General features: G+C 40.7%; 1 protein-coding gene and 1 pseudogene across 1 annotated transcript in view; one reads left to right on the forward strand and one right to left on the reverse strand.

Moving 5' to 3' along the window:
* Positions 1-1077: 1077 nt before the first annotated feature.
* The window catches only part of GRIN3A (glutamate ionotropic receptor NMDA type subunit 3A), a 136375-nt gene continuing 114423 nt past the window's right edge, over positions 1078-23029 (forward strand). Inside the window, exon 1 of the mRNA XM_036330165.1 lies at positions 1078-2544. Coding sequence (XP_036186058.1) covers positions 1846-2544 — 699 coding nt within the window. The 5' untranslated portion in view covers positions 1078-1845. The remainder of the gene's footprint in view (positions 2545-23029) is intronic.
* Positions 20833-21228, reverse strand: LOC118667235 (annotated as a pseudogene).

Here is a 23029-nt window from a genome sequence, read left to right on the forward strand (position 1 = left end):
GTCGGGAGGAAACTTTTCCCTGGTGGTTCACCCTCTGTTATGATGTTCACGGTTCCCTCTAGGAAGCCTTTTTTTCCCCTCTGGCACCCCAGCCTTGCAAGGGCTATTTTGAGAGTCAGGTACCTTTTGCACTGAGATGCCTTTAAAAGTCTGAGGAAAACGGCATTCACTTTGCAACCTTCTTGGGGGTTTTATTTAGCTAGATAGAGCCTCTTCATCCCGAGGATTTAAAGCATGATGGGAACTTCAGCTCAGGAATCAAAACAATTCTCCAAAGCTCCAGGCCAGCTGTATTTGCATAACAATTTAACAGATCCAAACAACAGGCCAAGGTCAGGTGAAATAAATTGCCAAGGTCATGCTTCTCTTGAATTGGTGATGAAATTCAGAATTGCTGATTCCCGGGGCGTGGCCCCTACTCTCCGAACTGATATTGTGGCATAAATTAAATTTATCGTATGTGTGAGAACCACGCACCTCCTCTTAAACTTCTCCCTTCTAATTCCAGATCATGTAGATCATGGAGGAAAAGATGATGTCATAACCCACTGACCTCACGTATTAGCATACAAATGAAAGAACTTACTAGAAGCAGTGCTCTGGGGAACTCCTGGTCTAAAGCAGGAAATGCTGTTGACTGTATTTGAAACTCTAAAAGTATGTTGAATCTCTAATTTCTCAATCAAATGATTGCTGTAAATTCACTGCTTTAATTCTGAGAATCTAAAAACATAGGGATCCTTAAAAACCGCAGAGGCCCACATGCCAGAGAGAAGGAATTGAGGGGATTAAATGTGTAAACGATTCTTGCTTTAATATCCTTAACTCGAAATACCTGTAAACCAACACAGGGAAGAGAAGCTCATTAAAGTCCCAGCCTCTCTGAGCTTATCCCAGTGAACAACTGGCTTTCAGATTCTTCGGGCGCAACTCCAAATTCGGAATTCTCCCCGGCTGGGAGCCCACGCCCTCCGAGGTCGCAGGGAAGGTGGCAAACTGCGGACTCCTGGCCTGGGAGGGGAGAGGCCTTGCCAGGCGCGCAGGAAGCATCTACCGGGAATCTCACCACCAGTGGGCGTTTAGCGCAGCCAAGCGACCGGCTGGTGCCAGGGCTCAGCAACAGGGAGGCGCCGGCTGAGGCGGGGAGAACTTTGCGCTCCGAGCAGAACCACCCTTTGCTGGCCAGTCGCGTCGCTCCTCGGAGGAAGCAAGCGGCGGCAGCGACTGGGCGGAAAGAGGACGAAAGGAAGAGAGGAAGTAGCGAGGGAAGTAGAAAAATGAAGCCTGAGCTGGGGAAGCCCGCGAGGGGATGGCCCACGGCGGAGCGAGGCGGATTTGGCTTCTTTTCCGCATCCCGGCGGTGAGCACCCGCTCCTGCACGACCCCAAGGAAATCCGTGCGTCTCGCCTTGGTGGGAAAGGAAGAGAATCCAAGTGAGCTCGTTACTTCCTCGGTCACCGCTGCCCCCTAGGACTCCGGGTGCTTCTCACCCCAGCCTCCCCGCGGGGCCGGACTCAGAGCCGCCCTGCAGATGGGGCGGGTAAGGAACGGGCGCCCCAGCTGCGGGTGAGCGGCACCGGCCGGCCCGCCCGCCCGCCTGGCTCCGCGCAGGGACTGGGCGGGCAGAGGATGCGAGGCGCACGGACCCAGGAGCGGGATCTGAGACCGACGGGGGCGCGCTAGGCTGTCACTTGGATGGCCCGGGGACCGCTCCTGCTCCCGGGACCGCTTCTCCGCGCCTTGTGAGCTGTGCGCGGGACCTGGGGGCGGGGACCTTAGGCGGCGGCTGCAGGGGGGCCAGCCGGACGCAGGAGGGGGCGCGCTTTCTCCCCGCGGGTCTCAGTAATGAGGAGACTGAGTTTGTGGTGGCTGCTGAGCAGGGTCTGTCTGCTGCTGCCGCCGCCCTGCGCACTGGTGCTGGCCGGGGTGCCGGGCTCCTCCTCGCACCCGCAGCCCTGCCAGATCCTCAAGCGCATCGGACACGCGGTGAGGGTGGGTGCCGTGCACTTGCAACCCTGGACCACGGCCCCCCGCGCGGCCAGCCGCGCTCCGGACAGCAGCCGGGCAGGCGCCCAGCGAGATGAGCCTGAGCCCGCGACTTGGCGGCCCCCGGCGCCCTCGCCGGGCGCGCGCTGGTTGGGGAGCGCCTTGCATGGCCGGGGGCCGCCGGGTGTCCGGAAGCCCGGGGAGGGCGCAGGGGCCGAGACCTTGTGGCCTCGGGACGCCCTCCTCTTCGCCGTGGACAACCTGAACCGCGTGGAAGGGCTACTGCCCTACAACCTGTCTTTGGAAGTAGTGATGGCCATCGAGGCGGGCCTGGGCGATCTGCCGCTCTTGCCTTTCTCCTCCCCTAGCTCGCCGTGGAGCAGTGACCCTTTCTCCTTTCTGCAGAGCGTGTGCCACACCGTGGTGGTGCAGGGGGTATCGGCGCTGCTGGCTTTCCCCCAGAGCCAGGGCGAGATGATGGAGCTCGATTTGGTCAGCTCTGTTCTGCACATTCCAGTGATCAGCATCGTGCGCCGCGAGTTTCCGCGGGAGAGTCAGGTGAGCGCACGCGGGGGCGTGGAGTGGAGACTGGCGCAGCTGGGGGCTGGGACCATCGCGGGGGGGGTTCTGGGGGAGAATGGGGACGGGGAAAGTCATGAAGGACTTAGGGATTTTCAACTTTGACACTGTTTAAGGATTGGACCACCTCGGTAGTTGCTAGATTGAAGTACAAGAAAAATACTTAAAGCAAAAATGGGAAAAAGTGCCGGACGAAGTGGAAGTCTAAGTTTAAGATCTTGGAGAGGGATCCGCGTTCTATTGACTAGCTTGGTGGGAGGGTGGGTTGTGGGAAGGGCGATGGGAGGATCCGCGACTTGCCAGAGTTTCACTCCCTTGAGGAATTCGGAGAGCATGTGGCGGAAAGAGCAGCATCTGCTCTCTTTGACTTAGAAGATGTGCCTGAGCCATAGGCGATGGTGTCAGGAGGGAAGCACATCCCTTTGAATTCCTTGGGTAAATAAGAAATCTGTAACTAGTACCAGAAGCAATAGGTAAAGAAGGGTGGTTAATTAGTCTTGGCTATTATGTGATCGCATGAAAATGGATGGGATGAGTCATTTGGGATTATGTCTTTGTCCCTGTCTTCTTTCTATGTGATGTGGGCTCAAAGGCTGGCTGTATGCAGATGCTCTGTTCAGCCCATTTCTGCTCCAATTATCTGGAAATAAAGGAAGTTTCCTATGAGTTAAAAAAAATCAAATATATTTTCAATAAAAGAAGCTATTTGTAAACTTAGCTGTTAATGATGATGAGATAAATATTTAAGGGAGGGTGGGGTCCTTTAAGCAATAGAAGTTGTATGCATTTTGTGCCTTATTTTTATCAAAATATCCAGGCTCATTAAGCCTTGCACAAAGTATTTATGAAACAAATAGGTAATTGGTATTGGTCCCATTGTAGAGGCTGAGAAACTAAGGGGAAAATATATATATATGTAAATGAGTAAGGACAGATATCAAAAGTTTGATAGAATCCGTTCATAAAATGTCAAGAAAGTACTAAAGATTTATTTTTCTAGAAAAATGAATCTTACATTTTTAATCTTGGGAAAGGCGGGCACTAGTTACTTTCAGCAGTTGCCCAGAAGATTCCTATTTGATGCTGAACTATGGAGATTTAATCTGCAGAGTGCAGGCTAATTAACTTTTATCTAAACTACTTCCATCACCTGAATCTGAATGACTGTAGGCAGCAGATGGGAAGGCATAGAAAACACAGGTGCACAATGCTGCCAATGGCCAAAGTGTTATAAACATGAAATTGCATCCATAGGGTGTATCATTATTAATATACTATATGCAGAATCAGATCTAATGAAATGCAAGAGTCAGCATCACTTGTTTCTCTTCATTGCTTCTTTATTATCTAATATTTCATACGTTGCCAGTACTGTTCACAGTCTCCAGACTCCTCTCCATTTGTAGATTGTTTGGCAAGCATCTTCAATAACAAGAATTTTTCCCAAAATTAGTGTTCCTTAGTTAGAAGGAAAATTGTCTGTGTTCCAGGATGGATCTGTGCAGTATACAGCACATTACAACAAGGGGGCCAGAGCAACCATGAGGCAGCATCTAACATCAGCAGACTTCAAAGTTTAGGACCCCGAGGAGGAACAGAGTCCTCTAGGGACAACCTCTACAAGCAGACAATAAAATAAATACTCTTCCAAGCACATGTGCTTCTATATTTCAATTCAGAAACTTACTTTAAGTCACTGTTGTCACTGTTATTTTCATGGCACACAGCTTGAAAGGCAAAGATTATGATATTAACTCAGATCTACTCTGCCCAACTGAGGACATTTTATTTCATTTATTTTAAATTCAAACATATCTAACTCATCTTACTTTTAATATATCACTTAAATGTCATTCTATAATGTTGTATAATGAGAATGTCCAGCTCAATGCCAAGTCATTGTAATGTATAATTTTAGGATATGACCATAATCTGCTTTCAGCAAAAATAAAAACTAATCTTTCCCTTGCTTCCCCTCAAAAGTAGACCTTTCTCTAATATACTGATGTGATTTTTTAAAATTATCTAAATATAAAAGAATGTTGAACTCATTTTACACATTAAATAAAATTGACTTAATGTAGCCACTGTCCTCATTAGAGTCAAGTGCCCAGTGACCCAAGTTATTGATTGTGCCAGTGCCTGAACAAAGGATTCGAGAAGAAGGCAGACTTGTCTACACAACCAATGATGTAAAATTGTGTCTCACATTTAGACAAATCAAAATTGCTTTAGAGCAGGAGCAGCAACAGTGCTTTCTCTCTCATCTGAGCTGCTGATTTCTTTCACATAAAGCCTTTAATTACTGCATAATGGTTTTTCTGGTACCTACCACAACTTCTGATGGAAGGAGAAACCACTGACATGATCCAATCTCTAAGAAAAGCATAATAGTTTTATGTCAATATACTGTTTATTCAAAACATAAACAGATTATCAGCTTGGAAGGAATCAACTTCATTCAAGCAGGGAAATCCATTGAAAAGTAAGATAGTTAACGACCTACTTTTGGAAACCATATGTATATTATCACAACATAATAAAAGCTTAAAGCAACATTACACACAGGATAGGGTCAAAGCACATTTCCATAAAAAATAAAATCTGACTTGACTACCACACTCAAATCTGTACTTGAAGCTAACTTATTTTATTAAGATGATTGCTTCTTAGTTCTATGACCTTCAAGTGATGATGTTGCATATGGATCCAGTTACATTTACATACAAGTCACATTAAGTTTCTATAGTTGTTCTTTCTCTTCCCTCCCCATAGTATTGTTTCTTGTAGGGGTTTTGTATAGTTTCTCCAAAGTTAGGTTAACACTCCTTAAAATTTACCTGCTCAGGTAGTGCCAGATATACATTTCTCTCTAAAACATATATCTCATGTTAATTCCATATTGGTTCCACTAGGCAAAGTTAATGGAGTAATGTAATTGGCTTAGATCCAAACACATGCAATTAAAAAGTGACTACCCTACAATTTTCAACTCTTGTTGGGTGTACCATCCACAAATAGTATGTCTCATTGAGCCATATATACTAACTAATTAACGTATGTTCATTCCCTTAGAAATACAAGTGCTTTAGATGATCCATTTTCTTTGACAATACAAGGCTAAGTACTGAAGACTTTTTATTAGAATTTGGCTAGCACAGCACCACTTTTGTACAGTACAGGGGACAGAACAATGATACCACTACATAACTGAGGTACCTCATGAGGGGATAAGTAAAGGACATTTATTTTTAAAACATCTGCTCTCAACTGTGTTGGCTTTCCTTGACTCGCCCCGGCTACGCACTGCTCTCTCTCTGGAGGAAATGTATTTTTCTACATTTCATGATGAATGGCTGATAGCAGCACCTAATTATTGCTGACTTGAAGATAAACGATTTCAAATTAAATGTCAAGTGATGCAAAACTTTTCTTAGCAATGATCTTTTACAGGTTCCTCTTGAAGAACTGAGACTTGGGATTAATTTGGAAATTTTTATTGTTAGTTTGGGAATTTTTCTTTATAACATTAATTTATTTTTCCAGATACATAGAAAAGAGGAGACTAGCAGACAGTATTCATTAGGCAATTAGTCTGTCTCACCCACTTTTCTTCGTGCCTGCCACAATGTAGTCATAAAGAGAATTTGATCTTGATCTTGTTTGACTATTATATCTTGGAGTTAACTTATGATTGAATCAGCTGAGCTAAGTATCTGAATCATCTGAAAACCAATTTCAGTGTCTAATTCCTTAATGTGTTCTCTTCTGCTGTTGCAGAAAGCACCATGGATTTTGTGCCATAAGGTTTTATTTCATGAATACCCCTAATTAGATTCTAAGCATGTTGGTTAAAAGGACTCTTCAGTCTACCTCTACCTCTTACTCTCCAGTTAATCTTAAGCAGGTGTCTCTGTCTCTGAGCATCTATGCTTACCTGTCAAAAGAAGGTACCTTACCATCCAACAGAGTTGTTTTGTGAATCAAATGATGAAGTGAAGTTCTGTGGAAAATGTATAGTGTTAGCTAAATACCTAGTAGAGAGGTTGGTTATGATCTGATAAGAATCATCCAAGTCATAATCTCCAATAATTCTCCATTAGTAGTTATTAATCAAAGTGGGATGTGATTCTCATGTCTTCATCATCCATCTTATTCTCTACCCACTTCCTCATTTTTTTCTTTAAAAAATAAAAAAGGGTAGCCTTGGCTAGTGTGGCTCAGTTAGTTGGGCATTGTCTCCATGGTTTGATTCCTGGTCAAGGCACATGCCTAGGTTGCAGGCTCAATCCCTGGTGGAGGGGAGGCAACCAATGGATGTTTCCCTTTCACATACCATGTTTCTCTTTCCCTCTCCTTTCCTCTCTGTCTAAAAATCAATAAAATTAATGTGTTGTTTTTTTAAAAAAAAATAAGTGGATTCACACACAAAAGCCCCCAAAATAAAGGAAAACAAAACAAAACTGGGTTCCTAAGTTTGTTGCATATTTGCCCAGGAATAGAAGACATGCCATAGGGTACTGTTCTGTACCAGTGGCAACATTTTACCTATGATACCTCTAACACAGTTTCTAGAGCCTTAGGTATTGCCATAGAAGCTTCAGTGTAATGCCCAATATTTTTCAGAAAGGTTGGTCTCTTATTGGAAGTAAGTTTCTACCACAGACACACTTACAGTAGATCGTTCATGAGATTATGGCCACACCGTCTAACTTCTCTCTCTCCCCTAGGCCACCCACTGTATCACTAAGCACACTGTTTGGCCCATCTGACATTATTTTCACAGCATGTCTTTCTTGAACCACCACAGCACTGTGATGGTTCACATTGGCACAGGCTCCTTATCTCAGCATGGAGAAATAACAGTTTGCAAAGCAGCTACAGTACATTGAGTATCATTGCCCTAGACCAGTGGTCGGCAAACTGGCTCAGGAGCCACATGCGGCTCTTTGGCCCCTTGAGTGTGGCCACGAAGTTTCAATCGCACTGTACATGCGCGCCCGCACATGGTATTTTGTGGGAGAGCCACACTCAAGGGACCGCAGTTTGCCGACCACTGCTCTAGACAATTATATGGGGCTTCTTATAGCAAGGTGTTGTTCATCTTAGTGACACAACTGATTGTAGACATGGGAATCTCATTGCTGTTCCTCCTGACCACTCTAGCTACTCCCATTGACATAACACAGGAGAGTAGAGGAACTGTACAGCACCAGAAATGTGATGCCAACTCTATAAAACTAGGCAAGAACACACAATGCTCTATAAAACTCAGCATCTGCCACATTGCTTTTTGAGAGATATATGAATAAGAAACTAATGAAAAATCTTTAAACCATTCATTTGTCTTTCTTAGGTCTTTCTTTTATGGGATGGGGAAAAGTAAGCAAGGAATAAGCCAGTTGTCTACCACCTCCCACCTCTTCTTCTTCCTTCAACCTAACACCTCAGCCAGATGATCAGATTTCATTCCGGATGTGTAAGATTCAGACACTTTCAGAAGAGACTGTGTTCGATCTTATGCATTGAGGGAGCAGGTACTGACCTGGGCTGGTAGTTAACCCTGACACTGAAAGCCTAGTATCTGGTTAGCCAGGATAGTCTACTGATGGAAATGAGCCTTCAAAGGTTCAAGTGGTAAGAATTAAGCAGATGACTTCTTTTTAGTCAGGCTGAAATATGCCTCATTATTACTCATGTGAGACATAGATACAGGAAAAAAATTCAATTATATATACTTGTGTAACATGTATGCTTTTTAAGGCTTCTTCACAAATGTACTCCTATAATCCTCCTAGCAGTCCTATGAGGCAGATAACAATGTACAGACAACATAACATACAGAGTACTAGAAAGCTATGCATTGTTAACAAGGAGAAGACGAATAGCTCCTTTTGAATTTAGTGTGTTTGTCAGCCTAAAATCCAAAAACAGACTGGATCCATCACTGCTTTTGAGTTATCCTGGGGGAGGGAAAAATATAAACAAGAAAGATCCACTTCCAGATTTGATTGTTAAAAGAAATTTCACACTAAATATCCAATAATGCAAATTGAATTAAATGAATGATGATATATCTTTACAATGGAATACTAGTCATTCAAAATTAAAATATATTTATTGACAGAAAGGTAGAAAAACATTTATGTAAAAGATGACATTACTTCTGTAAAATATAGCACTGGGAGAAAGTAGATTTACAGTTGTATTATTTTTCCATACAAACTATAAACCTACTTTTGCCCCACCCCATATAAAGTGTAGAATTTTATTTATAAAAGTATTAACAGTGATTGTAACTAGATGGTAGAAACCCACGTTTTTCCTATCCATACTTCTATTTTTCTAAAGATAAGTACGTATTACCTACACAATGAAAAACAATAAGAGTAAAAAGATAAGTTACCTTCACATTTCCTTACTAATGTGTTCAATACTTCAATATGAAAATATAGAGTTCAAGAAAAAATAAATTGTAGAGTATATGTTTAAATTTACAGAGCATTGTGTGTTCTTATTATGATATGATCATTCTTTTAGCACAAAGTGTAGGTCTGTTGACATGGCATTAATAAAAACTTAAATCATTAGGATAAGAACTCAAGTATTCTTGATTGCTTTCCCAGAGTTCTTTTATATGTATGTTCAATATGAATGTGATACTTAGGCTTAGCAGATCCAGTTCCAGTGAGCCAACCCAAAGAAAAAATGAAAAAATTTGCTGTTTTGAAACCCCACTTACATTAGGGTTCTAGTCCAGTGACGGTTAGGTGTGTGAAAAGTTAGCAATGAAGTGACTTTCGAGGTCGCGTTTCAACTGGTTGCTCCTTTGTATGGGTTCTGAATGATTAGATCTCCGGAGCAGTCCCGGGAGAGATTAAGAATAATGTTCTATTCCTGTTAGCTAGTATTAGTGAGGAATTCACAAGTCTTGTCTTACCTCCCACCCTGATTTCTCATAGGAGCTTCCCAGGACCTAAACTTAAGGAACAGTAGAATGGAAACAACAGCCTCACTTCGTGAATAAAAGCAATGTCTAGTCCCCAGGTGCTTGGCTCTTCTGAAAAATACTGAGTTGGAGCATATGGCTTGGGCTTCAAGCTTCTGCAGCATTTTCTAATTCTAATTGTTGATATCTACCATCTTATATCCAGGCAAATAAAAGGAGGAAGTGGCAACAAAAAACAAGATGGTGGACCAGAGGTATGGGTTCTGGAAGGACAGGAGCTGGCTTACTTTGCTGTGGGAGGGTGGACAGTGGTCTCCCATAGAGCTCTATGTCCAAATCCCCAGAACCTGCGAATATGTTACCTTCTGTGGTAAAGGGGACTTTGCAGCTGTGCTTACATTAAACATTGTGAAATAGGGAGGTTATCTTGGAACATCCTGCTGGACCTAATGTAATTACATAAAAATGATGCAGGAATTGTCTGAGGCGAAATCGCTGTGATGATGTCATGATGAAAATGGAGATGGGGTGGTGCATATTGAGGGTGGAAGAAGGGGCCCTCACCAAGGAATACAGGCAGCTGCTAGAGGTGAAAAGACAAGGAAATGAATTCTTTCCTCAGAGGCTCCATAAAGAATGCAGCCCTGCCAACACCTTGACTTCAGCCCGTAAGACTGAGTTCAGACTTAGGACCTCCAGTCATTAGTAACAAGAGAATAAACTTGTGTTGTGTTAAGTCACTAATTTGTGGTCCTCAGTTATAGCCGCAGTAAAAACTCATGCACTCTGTGACACAGACTTATGCATAGAGGCGGTGAAAAAGAGACAGAGGGCCACCTGGCCCAGCTTACCCTGGGGAGGCAGATTCTCATTCAGCTTACATGTTTTGCAGCAGGACAAAAGAAAAACATTAAGAGAGATAGATCTTGGGTCTTTCAAGATTCAATGACCCCACTTACTTGTAACCATGACCCAATGGATGTTGTAGGCTTCTTAGGGGAGAAAGGGGTTCTTGGAAAGGGCAGCATCTAACTTGACGTGGATGGAAGGTTCAGAAGTTTCCCCCTTTACATTCAGGCTTTATTTGTACTAATGTAACCGACTTGTGGCATAGGTTAGCTCATGGTTTAAGGGACAGTAGCCTTCTTATATACTAAGGCTTATGGAAAATTGATAACCACAAAGCAGATGCTGTTTTATTGAATGCCAAATATATCAAACTGTTTGATACAACTTTGAGAGACTTGTTAAGCGCATATTGCTTTTATGATGACAAACGTATATGCACTACTACCCCATGGCATCCACAGATCACTGTGGGTAACATTTTGACACCTTTAATCTCTCAAGGCTATAATGGTTTTAAAAAATTAGAAACAGTTGCCGCAATTTAAAGCAAGCCTTATTGTCACTCCAATTGGGCATTGGCGTCAAAGAATAGAGGAAAGTACATTTTTAAAAAAAAATTGTTGTAGAAAACTCAGAGTTGACAGGGAATCTTGAAGCTTGGGCACTTTGAGTTGGTCTTTCTATATTAAAGGGTAGGATTTTCCTTTGTATTTGCAATCTAGCTTCATATTGTCATCACTCTGCAAAGTGGCTGAGTGCACAGTTCCAAACACAGACAGCTCTGTCTGGATGTTCCAGTAGCATCTTAGAAATGGGTTGCCACTGCTCTCCTCTCCACTAGGGATGGTTATTAGCTGAACTTTCAGTGTCAAGCACTGTGATGGCTGCACAACCTGCAAATAACCTATTCATGGCTTTTGTTTGTTTGTTTTTTGTCTTGAAAACCTTAACTCGAAGTCAAAAGTTATTTATATTCTCTAGGTCAAAAATTTTAAAGATATGTATTTCCATAAACAAAGTTGGGTGCTCAGCATGTCTTTATCTAATAGAATTACAATCTGGCTCAGTTATGGAATTTATTTGTTTAGTCCCAAATGGAGGTACTGAAACAGGAATTTCATTAAACAAAGAATTTGCTTCACTGTGTGGTGAATTTAATAGGTACAGACAGCTGTTATTATGTTGGTGCAGTATGCAGAATTAATTTGAGTCGCATCACACATTGTGTTATACACATAAGGAACTGCTTCAGTGTACACCTGATAATGAATGATAAATCTATACCTGGGTTAATCCAATGTGCCTTCACCTGGCCGCAGGCACAAAGAGCCACCTAGTGGTACCTGAACTATAACTTTAAGTTAAAGCATCTTATGAATCCAACCTTACAAGACAGGCAAAGGCCTCCAAGCAACTTTTAGTTCTTTTCCTAGACTTTTGACAGTGGGGAAATCTAGGTTAATAAGTGTATGCCTAGAGAGACTGGGAGAAAATTGAGAGTGACTCTTACTAACTTTAGAAATGTAGTGTGGCTGATATTTTAGTAGCTGTATTTACGATTATTCGGCTCATTGTGCAGTGTGAAAAGATGCTGCCATTTTATTGTGTTAAAGTATAGCATTTATTCCTTCATTTCCTATTATAAAAATTTTGTGTTCTAGGTAGATAATTCTGAAAATTAATAAAATGACAAAGAATAAAATAAAAGTTACCTGTAAACCCACAACCCCAAAGATCTAGACATATGTATGAGTTATAAAGTTGTGACCAGGCTATGAGTTTCTTTTTTACTTAACCATATACTATAAACATCTTCTATGTTATTAATATTTTTCCATTATTTTTAATGGCCAGATAATTTGCCTTTGAAAGGGTTGTTTTGTGATTTTCTTAATCCCTGTTGTTTGAATTCAGGTTTTTCCCATCACAAAACCACTAACACTGCTTCTGGTAAGATTTGGCCAGCTTTATTCTCCCTTATTATTCTTGTAGTTTTGGGAGCCATAGAGCACTTGCTACTTGAGTTCTATGACACCATCATGGTTTTTTCCATATTTTTGGCTCTTCCATTGTCTTTTACTGATTGTGCTTCTTTCTTTGACCCCTTGTAGTAATAACCATAGGTCTGTGCTGTCCAATATGACTGTGCTAGCCCTCTATGAATACTTAGGTTTAAATTATTTAAAATTATATCAAATTTAACAGTCAGATTTTCAAGCACTCTAACCCAATTTTAAGTGCTCAATGGCCACATGTGGGTAGTGATTACTATGTCTGACAGTACAGATTTACAACATTTTCCATCTTCACAGAAAGTTCTGTTGGGAAGTTCTATTGCTGTTTAAGGGCATGGAGTTGCAAGGGACAGAAACTCCATTGATCTAACAAAAACAAGGGGTTTGTACTGAAAAACTACAAGAAAATGAAAAGGAGCGGAATTGCAAGTAGAGACAGACTATACTACTGGAGAGTGTTAGGGCAACTACTCTCTTTTTCTGACTTTATAACTCTAATCAAAGCATCTAACTATGGTCCCTATTTATCTTTCTTTACATTCTCCAGACATCTGTTGGCTCAACCCACATAGATTTGTTGTTACCTCTGCACCCCCAGGTTATGTGTCCTTCCTTAATCCAATCAGCACTGGCCATATTCCTGTATTAAGTGCTCAATATAAACCTTAGAATAGAGCAGTAAATAAAATATCAAAGACTCTACTCTCAAAAAACTTTCATTCTGGTGGGGAAGATATATGAAAAGACATACAAACAAATACATAATATGGTACTACTAAGTAGAGGCAAGTGTGATAGAGAAAAATAAAGCAGGGTGAAGGATTAGAAGAATGACTATGGTTAGTCAATAAGGATTGTCTAATGAGATGATGTTTGAGCAAAGAAGGAAGAAAGGAATGAACCATGCAAATTTTTGAGGGAAGAGAATTACAAGCAAAGAGAATAAAAGTGCAAAGGCCCAGAGGTAGGAATGAGCATAGCAATAAATATTTATTGAATACCTGAATATCCTTAGCACTATTTGTTAGAGATTTGTTAGTGGGGGCACAATCTCATAGAAGGAAATGTCAATAGCAAGGCATCGTGTACGCACATATGGACAGTTTTCAAGGTTTAGATTCCTGAATTTCTCTGTGGCAACACCAGAAATTTCGAACTGGGATTATTGCTATAATAAGGCTATTCTTGAATAGGCTTTATATCTCTAGGTTTTCTTTTCCAAACCACTCTGCACACTGCTGCTAGATAAATCTTCCTAAAACAGAGCAACTTTCATTTTCTTCATTCATTCAACAAACACATGTCAAGTATAAAACACTAAGCTTCATGCCACCCTCTTGCTCAACATGCATTTTATTTTACTGTGCCAATGATAATCTTTTTTTCATACCCCAACATTCCAGAGGGGTGAACACACACCTTAACATCAGTGATTCACTACAAGAGTGATTTGCGCAATTGGAACAGAATTCACCACCCTTAAGAGAATGTATCCAGTTCTCCAGGTGTTGTGAGAAAAGTTCAAAAGAGCATTCCATCCCAATTCAAGATTCTGACATGCCTCCCCTGAAGCCAGAGAAACACAGGCTAATATTCATCAGCAAACATACAGAATATGCTCCTCAAGGCCTTCCTCAAGTATGTGCAAATAACTCTTTCGAATTTGTGGCACTCTGTTGAGAAATAGGTACCCAAAAAGCATAAGATCTCTAGAAACAGAAATATGTGTGTGACATTTTTATTGATAAATGTAAATCATTATATTAAAAAGCATTTCTCTGTTCTGTATCCCTGTAGAAAGACAGATGTGCACCCAAGCTGTAACGATCTGCAGATGAATTAAGCTCCAACTCAGAATTGATTTTTCCATTGAAACAATGTTATCTGTGGCTGTTAAGACTTCGGGCCAGGCTGAAAAGCCTCTTTGACCCATAATATAGCAGAACTATGGCATGAATAGTTCTGTGGACACTAAACAATGTCTATAACAGATTCTTTCTGTTTGAGACCAAGGGGATGTGGAGTGAGGAGGAAAACCAGAAGACTGGCTTCAAGTTATAGCTCCAGACTTGTCTGTATAGCCCTGGAAAAACCTCCCCGAGCCTCAGTTTCCCCTATAATAAATTACAACTAGTTACAAAATGGGTATTCATTGAGTACCTGCTATGCTATTTTAAAGAATTGATACGGGTCTCAGTGACTTAATAAACATAAAAACACTGTAAATTTAAATTTGAAAAACAGATGAGAAGTACCGTCATTGAAACATCTTCTTCTTCAGGAAAATACTCCTAGCTTCAATTTCAGAAGCCAGGACCTATCTTCCTCAGAACCGATTTGTCAGTAGGAACCCTTCTTCCATCCCCTGCATTGAACCGGGCGGGGGGGGGGGGGGGGGGACGGTTCGCTCTGTCTCTCCTGAATGGTCAGCAGTAGCTGGAAAGGGAGGCCAGGGGAGCAGGGTTTCCTACTTCCAGACCGGCACTCAGTGTCCCCACAGTCAGCTGCCTATCTTAGGGGGAAGGACAGAGTTGGAGGAGCTGACAGGGTAGGAGGACCACAGCCAGGACAGATTAAAGTGAGAGAGACACTTTGGAAACCAGATATTAAAGCTAAGATTGCCTGCTTCTGCTCATAAAATAGGCTAGTTAAGATTTTTGAAATTGTTTCTAAATAATGCCTTGCACTGGATTGGGTTCCTGGCAAATAATTAAATCCCATTCTAACCTTCATTCCAAGTCTGCCTTTTAACGCTTGCTGGGCAGTGCCCAGGTAAAGATCTTGGCACATCCAGTCCATCAGGATTCAGCCAGAGCCCAGACCAGGGGAAAGTTGAGGATTTCCTTGAGCACTGGGAAGGACCAGGAATACACCAACAGTATAAACCATGGCTGCACGAACTCTGCCACAGTATTCAGTGAACTCCTAACTGCCTGCCTCCATTCTTGACTCTCCATGATGTTCCCCAAGCTGCTATCAGATAGACAACTAGTCCACTAGCCTGCTTAAACCCTTTCACTACTCCCTAAGGATAATAGCGTTGTTCTCCAGACCTTAGGCATTTATGTGCTGCCTTCATCATCTACTGCTATTATTGTTTTTCATTAGCTTATTGTTTTACTTAAATTTGATTAACAGAAACCAAAAGGAATACATTTGGATCTTTAAGTGATCTAATATGCTAAGGAACAGAGGTAAAATAGCAGAGGCCAAACAAGGTAATTGGGAAGTAGGGAAAGAAAACAGAGCTATGAGCCCAGCTGGCGTGGCTCAGTGGTTGAGCATCAACCTATGAACCAGGACGTCATGGTTCAATTCCTGGTCAGGGCACATGCTCAGGTTGCAGACTTGATCCCCAGTGAGGGGCATGCAGGAGGCAGCCAATCAATGATTCTCTCTCATCATTAATGTTTCTCTTTCTCCCTCTCCTTTCCTCTCTGAAATCAATAAACATGTATTTTTAAAAAAATGTTTCCATCATGACATTAATGAAAAACCCTTGCCACAAATAAAAGTAAACTGTAAAAATAAGTACACAATGAGATCAAAACAATCTTAGGTAGATACCCTTGCCTGAGCCCGTTTTTAAGTGGGAAAATTTCCAGGTGTTAAAGAAGTTAGTAGCATACTGATACCAAACTGAGTTTTTTTTTTCTTGATTTAACAGGAGGATTAAATACTAATTGAAAAGGGATTAAATTTCTCACTTTGTGATTCAGTGTTATTTAATGTCAGGTCCCTGAACATCCTAAATTCTCCCACAAACCACCATAGCATGAATTCTAAGCGGCAACCAAGACCTTTCATTACCTGAGCCTTGCTCTGCTCTCATTTCTTCTAGATATTAACCCTTACCCTTTATCCTCGGTGCTCAGCAATGCCTGAAGGTGAATGCTGTTCCAAGCCTGGGCATGTGCTGTTCTTACTGCTTAGAATGCCCTTTGCCCTGTGTCCGCCTGAAACTCCCATTCAACATTCAAACCTTTGCTCAAATATCATCTGTGCATGGTTCAGTGCCCACCTTCTCCCCAACACTTCCCTATGACTTTCCTACCTGTACTTATCTCTTTTCTAGATCTGTGGCACAGCCGTGTCATTATTTGTTAACATGTGATTCCTCCGCTAAACTGAACTCTAAGCTCCTAGCACAGTGTGCGGCTCATAATTCATGCTTAGTGACTGTTGATTAAAGTCAATCAATGGTCCATTTCCAGCCCTTCCAGTGTAACAGAACTAAGTAACATCTGTGCAAACCCAGCATCTGTCAAGGTGGGCTGATGTGAGCCTAAGAAAGTATACTGCCTTGAGGAAACGTATCCCCTTTCCCTGTGGTGGACAGAGTTCATGACCACTCAGGATTTATGGTGTTATGTAGAACAAAGCTGAAAGAGAAAGGCCTTGAGGACATTGATTTTGTAAGAATAGAAAACCTGTTTCTACTCCCCTATTGAACTTTTCATGCATCCTTCATTGTCCCTCAATTGGTTTTCCATTTCCTGTAGACTGCAAGTGACAGAAAGTGACATTGTCCTCATGTCTTTGAGTCACAGCTTTCCCTAATTCTCATCCCCACCCCCTCCTTCAGCCAATTTCACTATATTTTGAAGCCAAACATTCTTGACATGTAAAATTAAAGAAAGTAAGAGTTGGTGAAATGTAGTTACTGGAAATAATCATCCATGAACAAGAGAAAAAAACCTGGAATTGTATTTTATCATGTCACTTCTCATCAAACACCATATCAGGAAATGAGACAAGAGTTCAGACCTGCTAAGAATACCCTGTTCTGTTCCTAGCTTCCCATTGTATACACTGCCTTTCCTTCATCAAGGACAGTTCCTTAGGCCTTCAGCCCTGGAGGGCTGGCCCCCTGTTATTAGCCACACCCAGAAAACTTTTCAAAACATAGATTCCCAGACTTATTAAATCACAACCCCTGGGGCTGGAGCATAGAAATCTATTTAAAAACAAACAACTCCACAGGTGATTGTGTCCGCAGGTAGTTCTGAGTGTATTTTGGGACCACATTATCCTAAGAGTCTCCCCTAATGTGATTTTTTTATTGAACCAGGAACCACCTGAAACAAAATTACATTAGGTAATTTTTTAAAGTGTAGATTTTTGGCCTCACTGAGTTCTACTAAATGATGTGCTATGCCCTAATATATACATTTTAAAAACACCTTCCCAGGGGATTTATATATGCACCGAACAGTTTGAGAATCAATGATCTGGGGCAGAGGTCTCAAACTCAGATGCCTCATAGGGGAACAAGAAGGTAATGAAAATGTGAAAAACAGTCCCAAATAATACAGTAGGGAGTAATAAAAACTGTAGGTAATTGAAGAGCCCTGACCTTTCTAAAGGAGGCAGCCAGCCACCCCTCAGCTGCAACCAGCTGTTTACTCATGGGCATGTAACTTTTCAAAGGAAGCCAGACTATAGATTTTTGTTAATGTAAACAGTTCCTTAAATGTTGACAACTAACTCACTTTTTTGAAGCTTTATTGAATTATAATAGACTAGAGGCCCGGTGCACAAATTCATGCACCAGTGGGGTCCCTTGGCCTGGCCTGTGGGATGGGGCCGAAACCGTCTCTCTGACATACCCCAAGGGGTCCCAGATTGTGAGAGGGTGCAGGACAGCCAAGGGGCCCCACCGGTGCACGATTAGGGCTGGGGAGGGATACAGGAGGTTGGCCAGCTGGGGAGGGACCCTAGGAGGGCTCCAGGGCTTGTCTGGCCCAACTTGCTCAGTCCTGATTGGCCGGCCCCCAGCAGCAAGCTAACCTACTGGTCGGAGCGTCTGCCTTCTGGTGATCAGTACACGTCATAGTGACTGGTCAGTCGGTCAACTGTCTGCCCCCTGGTGGTCAGTGCACATCATAGTGAGCAGTTGAGCAGACTTAGCATATCATTAGCATATTACACTTTGATTGGTTGAACAGCTGACCAGACACTTAGCATATTAGGCTTTTATTATATAAACTGTATGATGTTTAAAGTATACACAAGATGATTTGATTTATGTGTACAGTTTACCTTTGAGTAACGTGGGAGTTAGAGGCACCAACACCCTCATGCAGTCAAAAGTTTGCATATACCTTTTGACTCCCTAAAACTTAACTACTGATAGCCTGCTTGTTAACTAGAGCCTTATTGATAACATAAATAGTTAATAACACATATTTTCTATGTTATATGTCCTATATACTGTATTCTTACAATAAAGTAAGCTAGAGAAAAGAAAATATTACTAAGAAAATCCTAAGAAAGAGAAGATACATTTACAGTATTTATTTAAAAATTTACATATAAGTGGACCCCCACAGTTCAAACCAGTGTTGTTCAAGGGCCAACTATGCATTATGAAAGGATCCTTCCCATCAAGTTAATTGAGTAAATCACATTTTAAAAACTAATCTGCAGGCGCCTGGCCGGAGGGCTGGGTTGAGCATCATACTACGCACTGAAAGGTTGCAGGTTTGATTCCCAGTTGGGACGCATACCTGGGTTGAGGGTTTGGTTCCAGATTGGGGCACGTAGAGAAGGCAACCAATCAGTGTTTCTCTCTTTCCCTCTCCCTTCCTCTCTCTCTAAAATCAATAAAAATATACATTTAAATAAATAAATAAAAATAATCTGCAGGCCCAGTAGGGCTGGAGGTTCACCAGTTCGACATTTTTGGAATAGGAAATGTCAATGCATTTGTTGTAGGAAAGTATTAACTGGCAGTACCTCAGTGCTAAGTAATAGGAGGTGGCATAGGCCTGTAGCCATAGCAAGAACAATGGCTTTAAGGTGCAGCTAGAAAGAGCTAGAATAAGTACATATTGTAAAGGAGAGAGCCACCCTAATTGGAAAGCAAGAAAAAGCACTAAAAGATAATGAATGTAATAAAATAAATTTTAGAAACCTTACCGGGACAATAGAGATGCAATAATGATAACTATGTACAGTGTTTGACTTATTAAGTAGAATGGTTTATATCAAGTGGATTAGCAGCATCATGTGACATATAGTAGGTACTCAACATAAAATATGTATATATACACATATATATCTGTATATATCTATATATGTGTGTGTGTGTGTGTATATATATATATATATATATATATATATATATATATATATATATTCCCTTGTTTTCCCTTTTCTTAAGCCTTTGTTCTGTTACACTAAAATTTAACAGGCACTAAAAGAAAAAAGCAAGCTCATGGCAAAAAGCTAACAAAGTCCCTTGATACTCGTGCGTGTGTTTCTTCAAAGACAACTGATAATATTTCCATGAGATAATTAACAAGGTGGTGATGACAGAGTGATTGAAGTGCCTCATAAGAAATGTCATTTCAAAATACAAAAATGTCCTTGCATCTCCTTACTGGCTTTCTTTCCTGTACTGTAGGTTCAGTGATTCTAAATCCTGTGCCAAGGAAGTTGCTAAGCAAATGGGCTTGAGGATTCTTGTGGATGATTCTGAAAAAGCTAACAATACTCTGTTTAGGAAGGTTGGATCATTGACCTTTTTAAAAAATTGTACTTTTATATTTTAAAAACAATGTGGTGATTATGTGAAAAAAATTATTCACAGTTTTAAAGACTGATAATTTTATCACCTTCACATACCCTTCAGTCCAATTTTTATCCCCTTGTATAATACATGTTTTTATCTCTGTGAGGTCGGTGTTTTCTGTTTCACTTGCCATAATAATCCAAGGGCCTATAGCAGTTCTTTGCACATAGTAAGTCACTCAAATATCTGTTCAGGGAATAAATGAATGAAGTTCTGAAATGATACATGTACAGCCAATTTTGTATTCTGCTTTGCTCACTTCTATTATGTCATGAATCTTTTATGTCTCTGCAAACTTCAAACAAATCATATTTCTCTACCTGTTTTGTTCATTTTTCTTCTAATTATAAAATCAGAAAAATGAAAGCCTGGGGGGAAAAAAGTCTTAATCTCACTCCAGAACCAATCACTTTTTACCTGCTGAGATATTTCTTGTAGCTTTTGTTACATAAAACTTTTTCTTTAAATGTGGAGAGTTTCTATTCAGATTCTTTCATTTGATGTGACATTTCTAGTGCTTCCCTATGTTATGGGAAACCCACTGTCATCATTATTTTCATTTATTATTTTTGAGAACAATAGTTTATTGCTTTTCCATCCAAAGCTTTTCCATATATATATGATCAAAGTTTACAGACTGCTTAGTTCAGACTAAGAATGTAAGATGTGAGAACCTGGTCCACCATGGACTATGCACTGGAGTCTGAAACAACTCCCCCAGACTCGCGAATTGCCTTTACAGATGCTGCATCCCATTCACACCATCTCACAAGACATACTTGGCCCATTAGTCCAAGTCACTGGGATTTACAGAGGATTTTTGGTATGGTTTGGGGGGTTTGTTTTGTTTTTCTTCCCCTCCTGCTATAAAATGAAATTTTCAGTTCATTTCTGAAAAAATAAATTGATCAATAAATTCACTTTGTTCTGCTTCTACTTTACACGAAGCTTCATATGCAACTCAGTACCTTTCATGCTGCATTTTCTTTTCTGCTGTTAGTGCTTGGAGTTGCTGCTTTTGGGCTTCTCTGCTCTGCTATAGATTTGAGCGAGCTTCGAACACAAATGGCCTTTATCTCCTCATTTTCTCCTTCTTTTGCAAGTTGGTCAACAAGCTCAATTAAACCACCAGCTATTTTCTAAAATTGGCTAATTTTGTCCACAAAGTCCTTCCACTCTTCCTTGAGCTCTATGGTCTTCAGGGTAACTTCTGGGTCCAGATGGTTCAACTCATCACACGGCAGCCCTGCTTCACCCAGGATGTCCTTGACCATAGCTGTTTCCCTTCGGGCTTCCCTGCCAACCCATAGCAACCACGTGTTGCCTGTCACCATTATTTTATCAACTTCATATTATCCCAAATTTTTGGATATACCTAGAATGTTGACATTTCAATTCTTTTTATAGTTTTTGTCGTAAAATGTTCTCAATGTCTTTGTTTATAGACTCTTTGTCCACTTTGTAGAATATTTCCTTAGCATGTGTTTCTGGAAGGTGAAAATAAATGCTAGTTAATTGGAGTATTTCCAGGGATCTATGTCATATTGGGTATATTTTCTACACACCTGTATAGCTCAGCATGTCGTTGTTAGCTTTCTTACAAATAAGAAGAAAATTGACAAGGCATAAATACCTTTCCCAGACAAATTCAGTTAGATATCACTTTATTCTCTTGAGCATTTAATGTAGAAGAAATGAGAAACCCATGATATTTATATTTATTCCTTTGAAGTTTACTTTTTTTTTCTTTTTTCCAAAATGGTGACAGTTTTTTTATTAAAATATCTTGCCAGATATGTCTAAGTACAGTTCATTTTTATTGAGTTTGCCAAGAATGAGGTGAGTTCATCAAACTGAGATTTTTTTTAAATAGAATTTTTCATCAGAGATGTCTTTGATTAATCCTTCTGTTATCATAATGGTTTCTTTCTTAGGTATACCATAATTCTTAAGTTTATCTCCCATACTAGGTGACTAGTTTATATCCAAACCAGGGCAATTTCGAAAGTGAAAAGGGGAGCAGTTAACAACTACACAGGACAATAGGCATAAAACAGGAATTGTCTGAGTACAACCTGAAACACACAGCCACCCCGACTATCCTTTTTCTGTTATTTACAGATCTTGATTCTTGTGTTCTGTATCCTAAAAGATTTTCTAAAACTGTCTTCCAAATCACTAATTCAGTGCTTACCAATATTTATCATGCCTTGTATGCTTCTAAAACATATTTGAAATTTATTATAGAATGTTCAGTTTTCCTGTTTCCATATTTTTCATTCCATCCTATTATTGTTCATCTCAACATGTTCTCCTCTTGTGGGTTACTCATATTTCATAAAAGTCATGTTATCCTGCTATTGTTTCAGTGTCAAGGTCTTTGTGGGTTTTTATCTAATTTTCCTTTGGCTTCTAAAATAAATCATTTTCAAAATGGCTTTCCTTTTCTTTGCCTGTTCTGCAGCATTTGTACAGGGCCCATGTTGTTTTGCTTTTTTTTTATCGGGTGAGTGGAGGAGTTCTTATTCTAGAACAATAAGAAATCTATCTAAACCCTCTGTTTGCCAACAAACAGGCAGCATAGATTGATAATTGCTTTACTTTGAATTCACTTGTGCTCTAGCTGAATCTCTTTCTAATAAATACAGCTGGACATGAAGTTGCTGTGCACATCGCCTAAAACAAATCCCGGTCCTTAGCTGTCACCAGGCATGTGGTATTATGCCCTGCTGTGCCAACCTGGAATCTGCTCCTCCCCTGCTGTGTGGCTTTGTGATAACATGAACCAGTAGCCTTTTCAAAATATATAGCTAGGCTCCATCCTAAACCTCCTGGGTCAAAATCTCAGGAGATGTAGATTTGTGCATGTAAAAGATACTCCACGTGTTTCTGATAAATGCCCACCTGGTTGGGAATCACTGATCTGAACCAAAAGTTCAATACACTGATCTCTACTGAAAGATGTACATAAAAAATAGACACAGCTGATGGTTTGCATGCCTACTAGGAGGATTTCTAATTCTGCTACCTTCTATGATGCTTTTCTTGTGAAAATTAAATCTCTCCCATACACAC

This window comes from Myotis myotis, unplaced genomic scaffold (assembly GCF_014108235.1).
Source record: "Myotis myotis isolate mMyoMyo1 unplaced genomic scaffold, mMyoMyo1.p scaffold_m19_p_12, whole genome shotgun sequence".
Taxonomy (NCBI): domain Eukaryota; kingdom Metazoa; phylum Chordata; class Mammalia; order Chiroptera; family Vespertilionidae; genus Myotis; species Myotis myotis.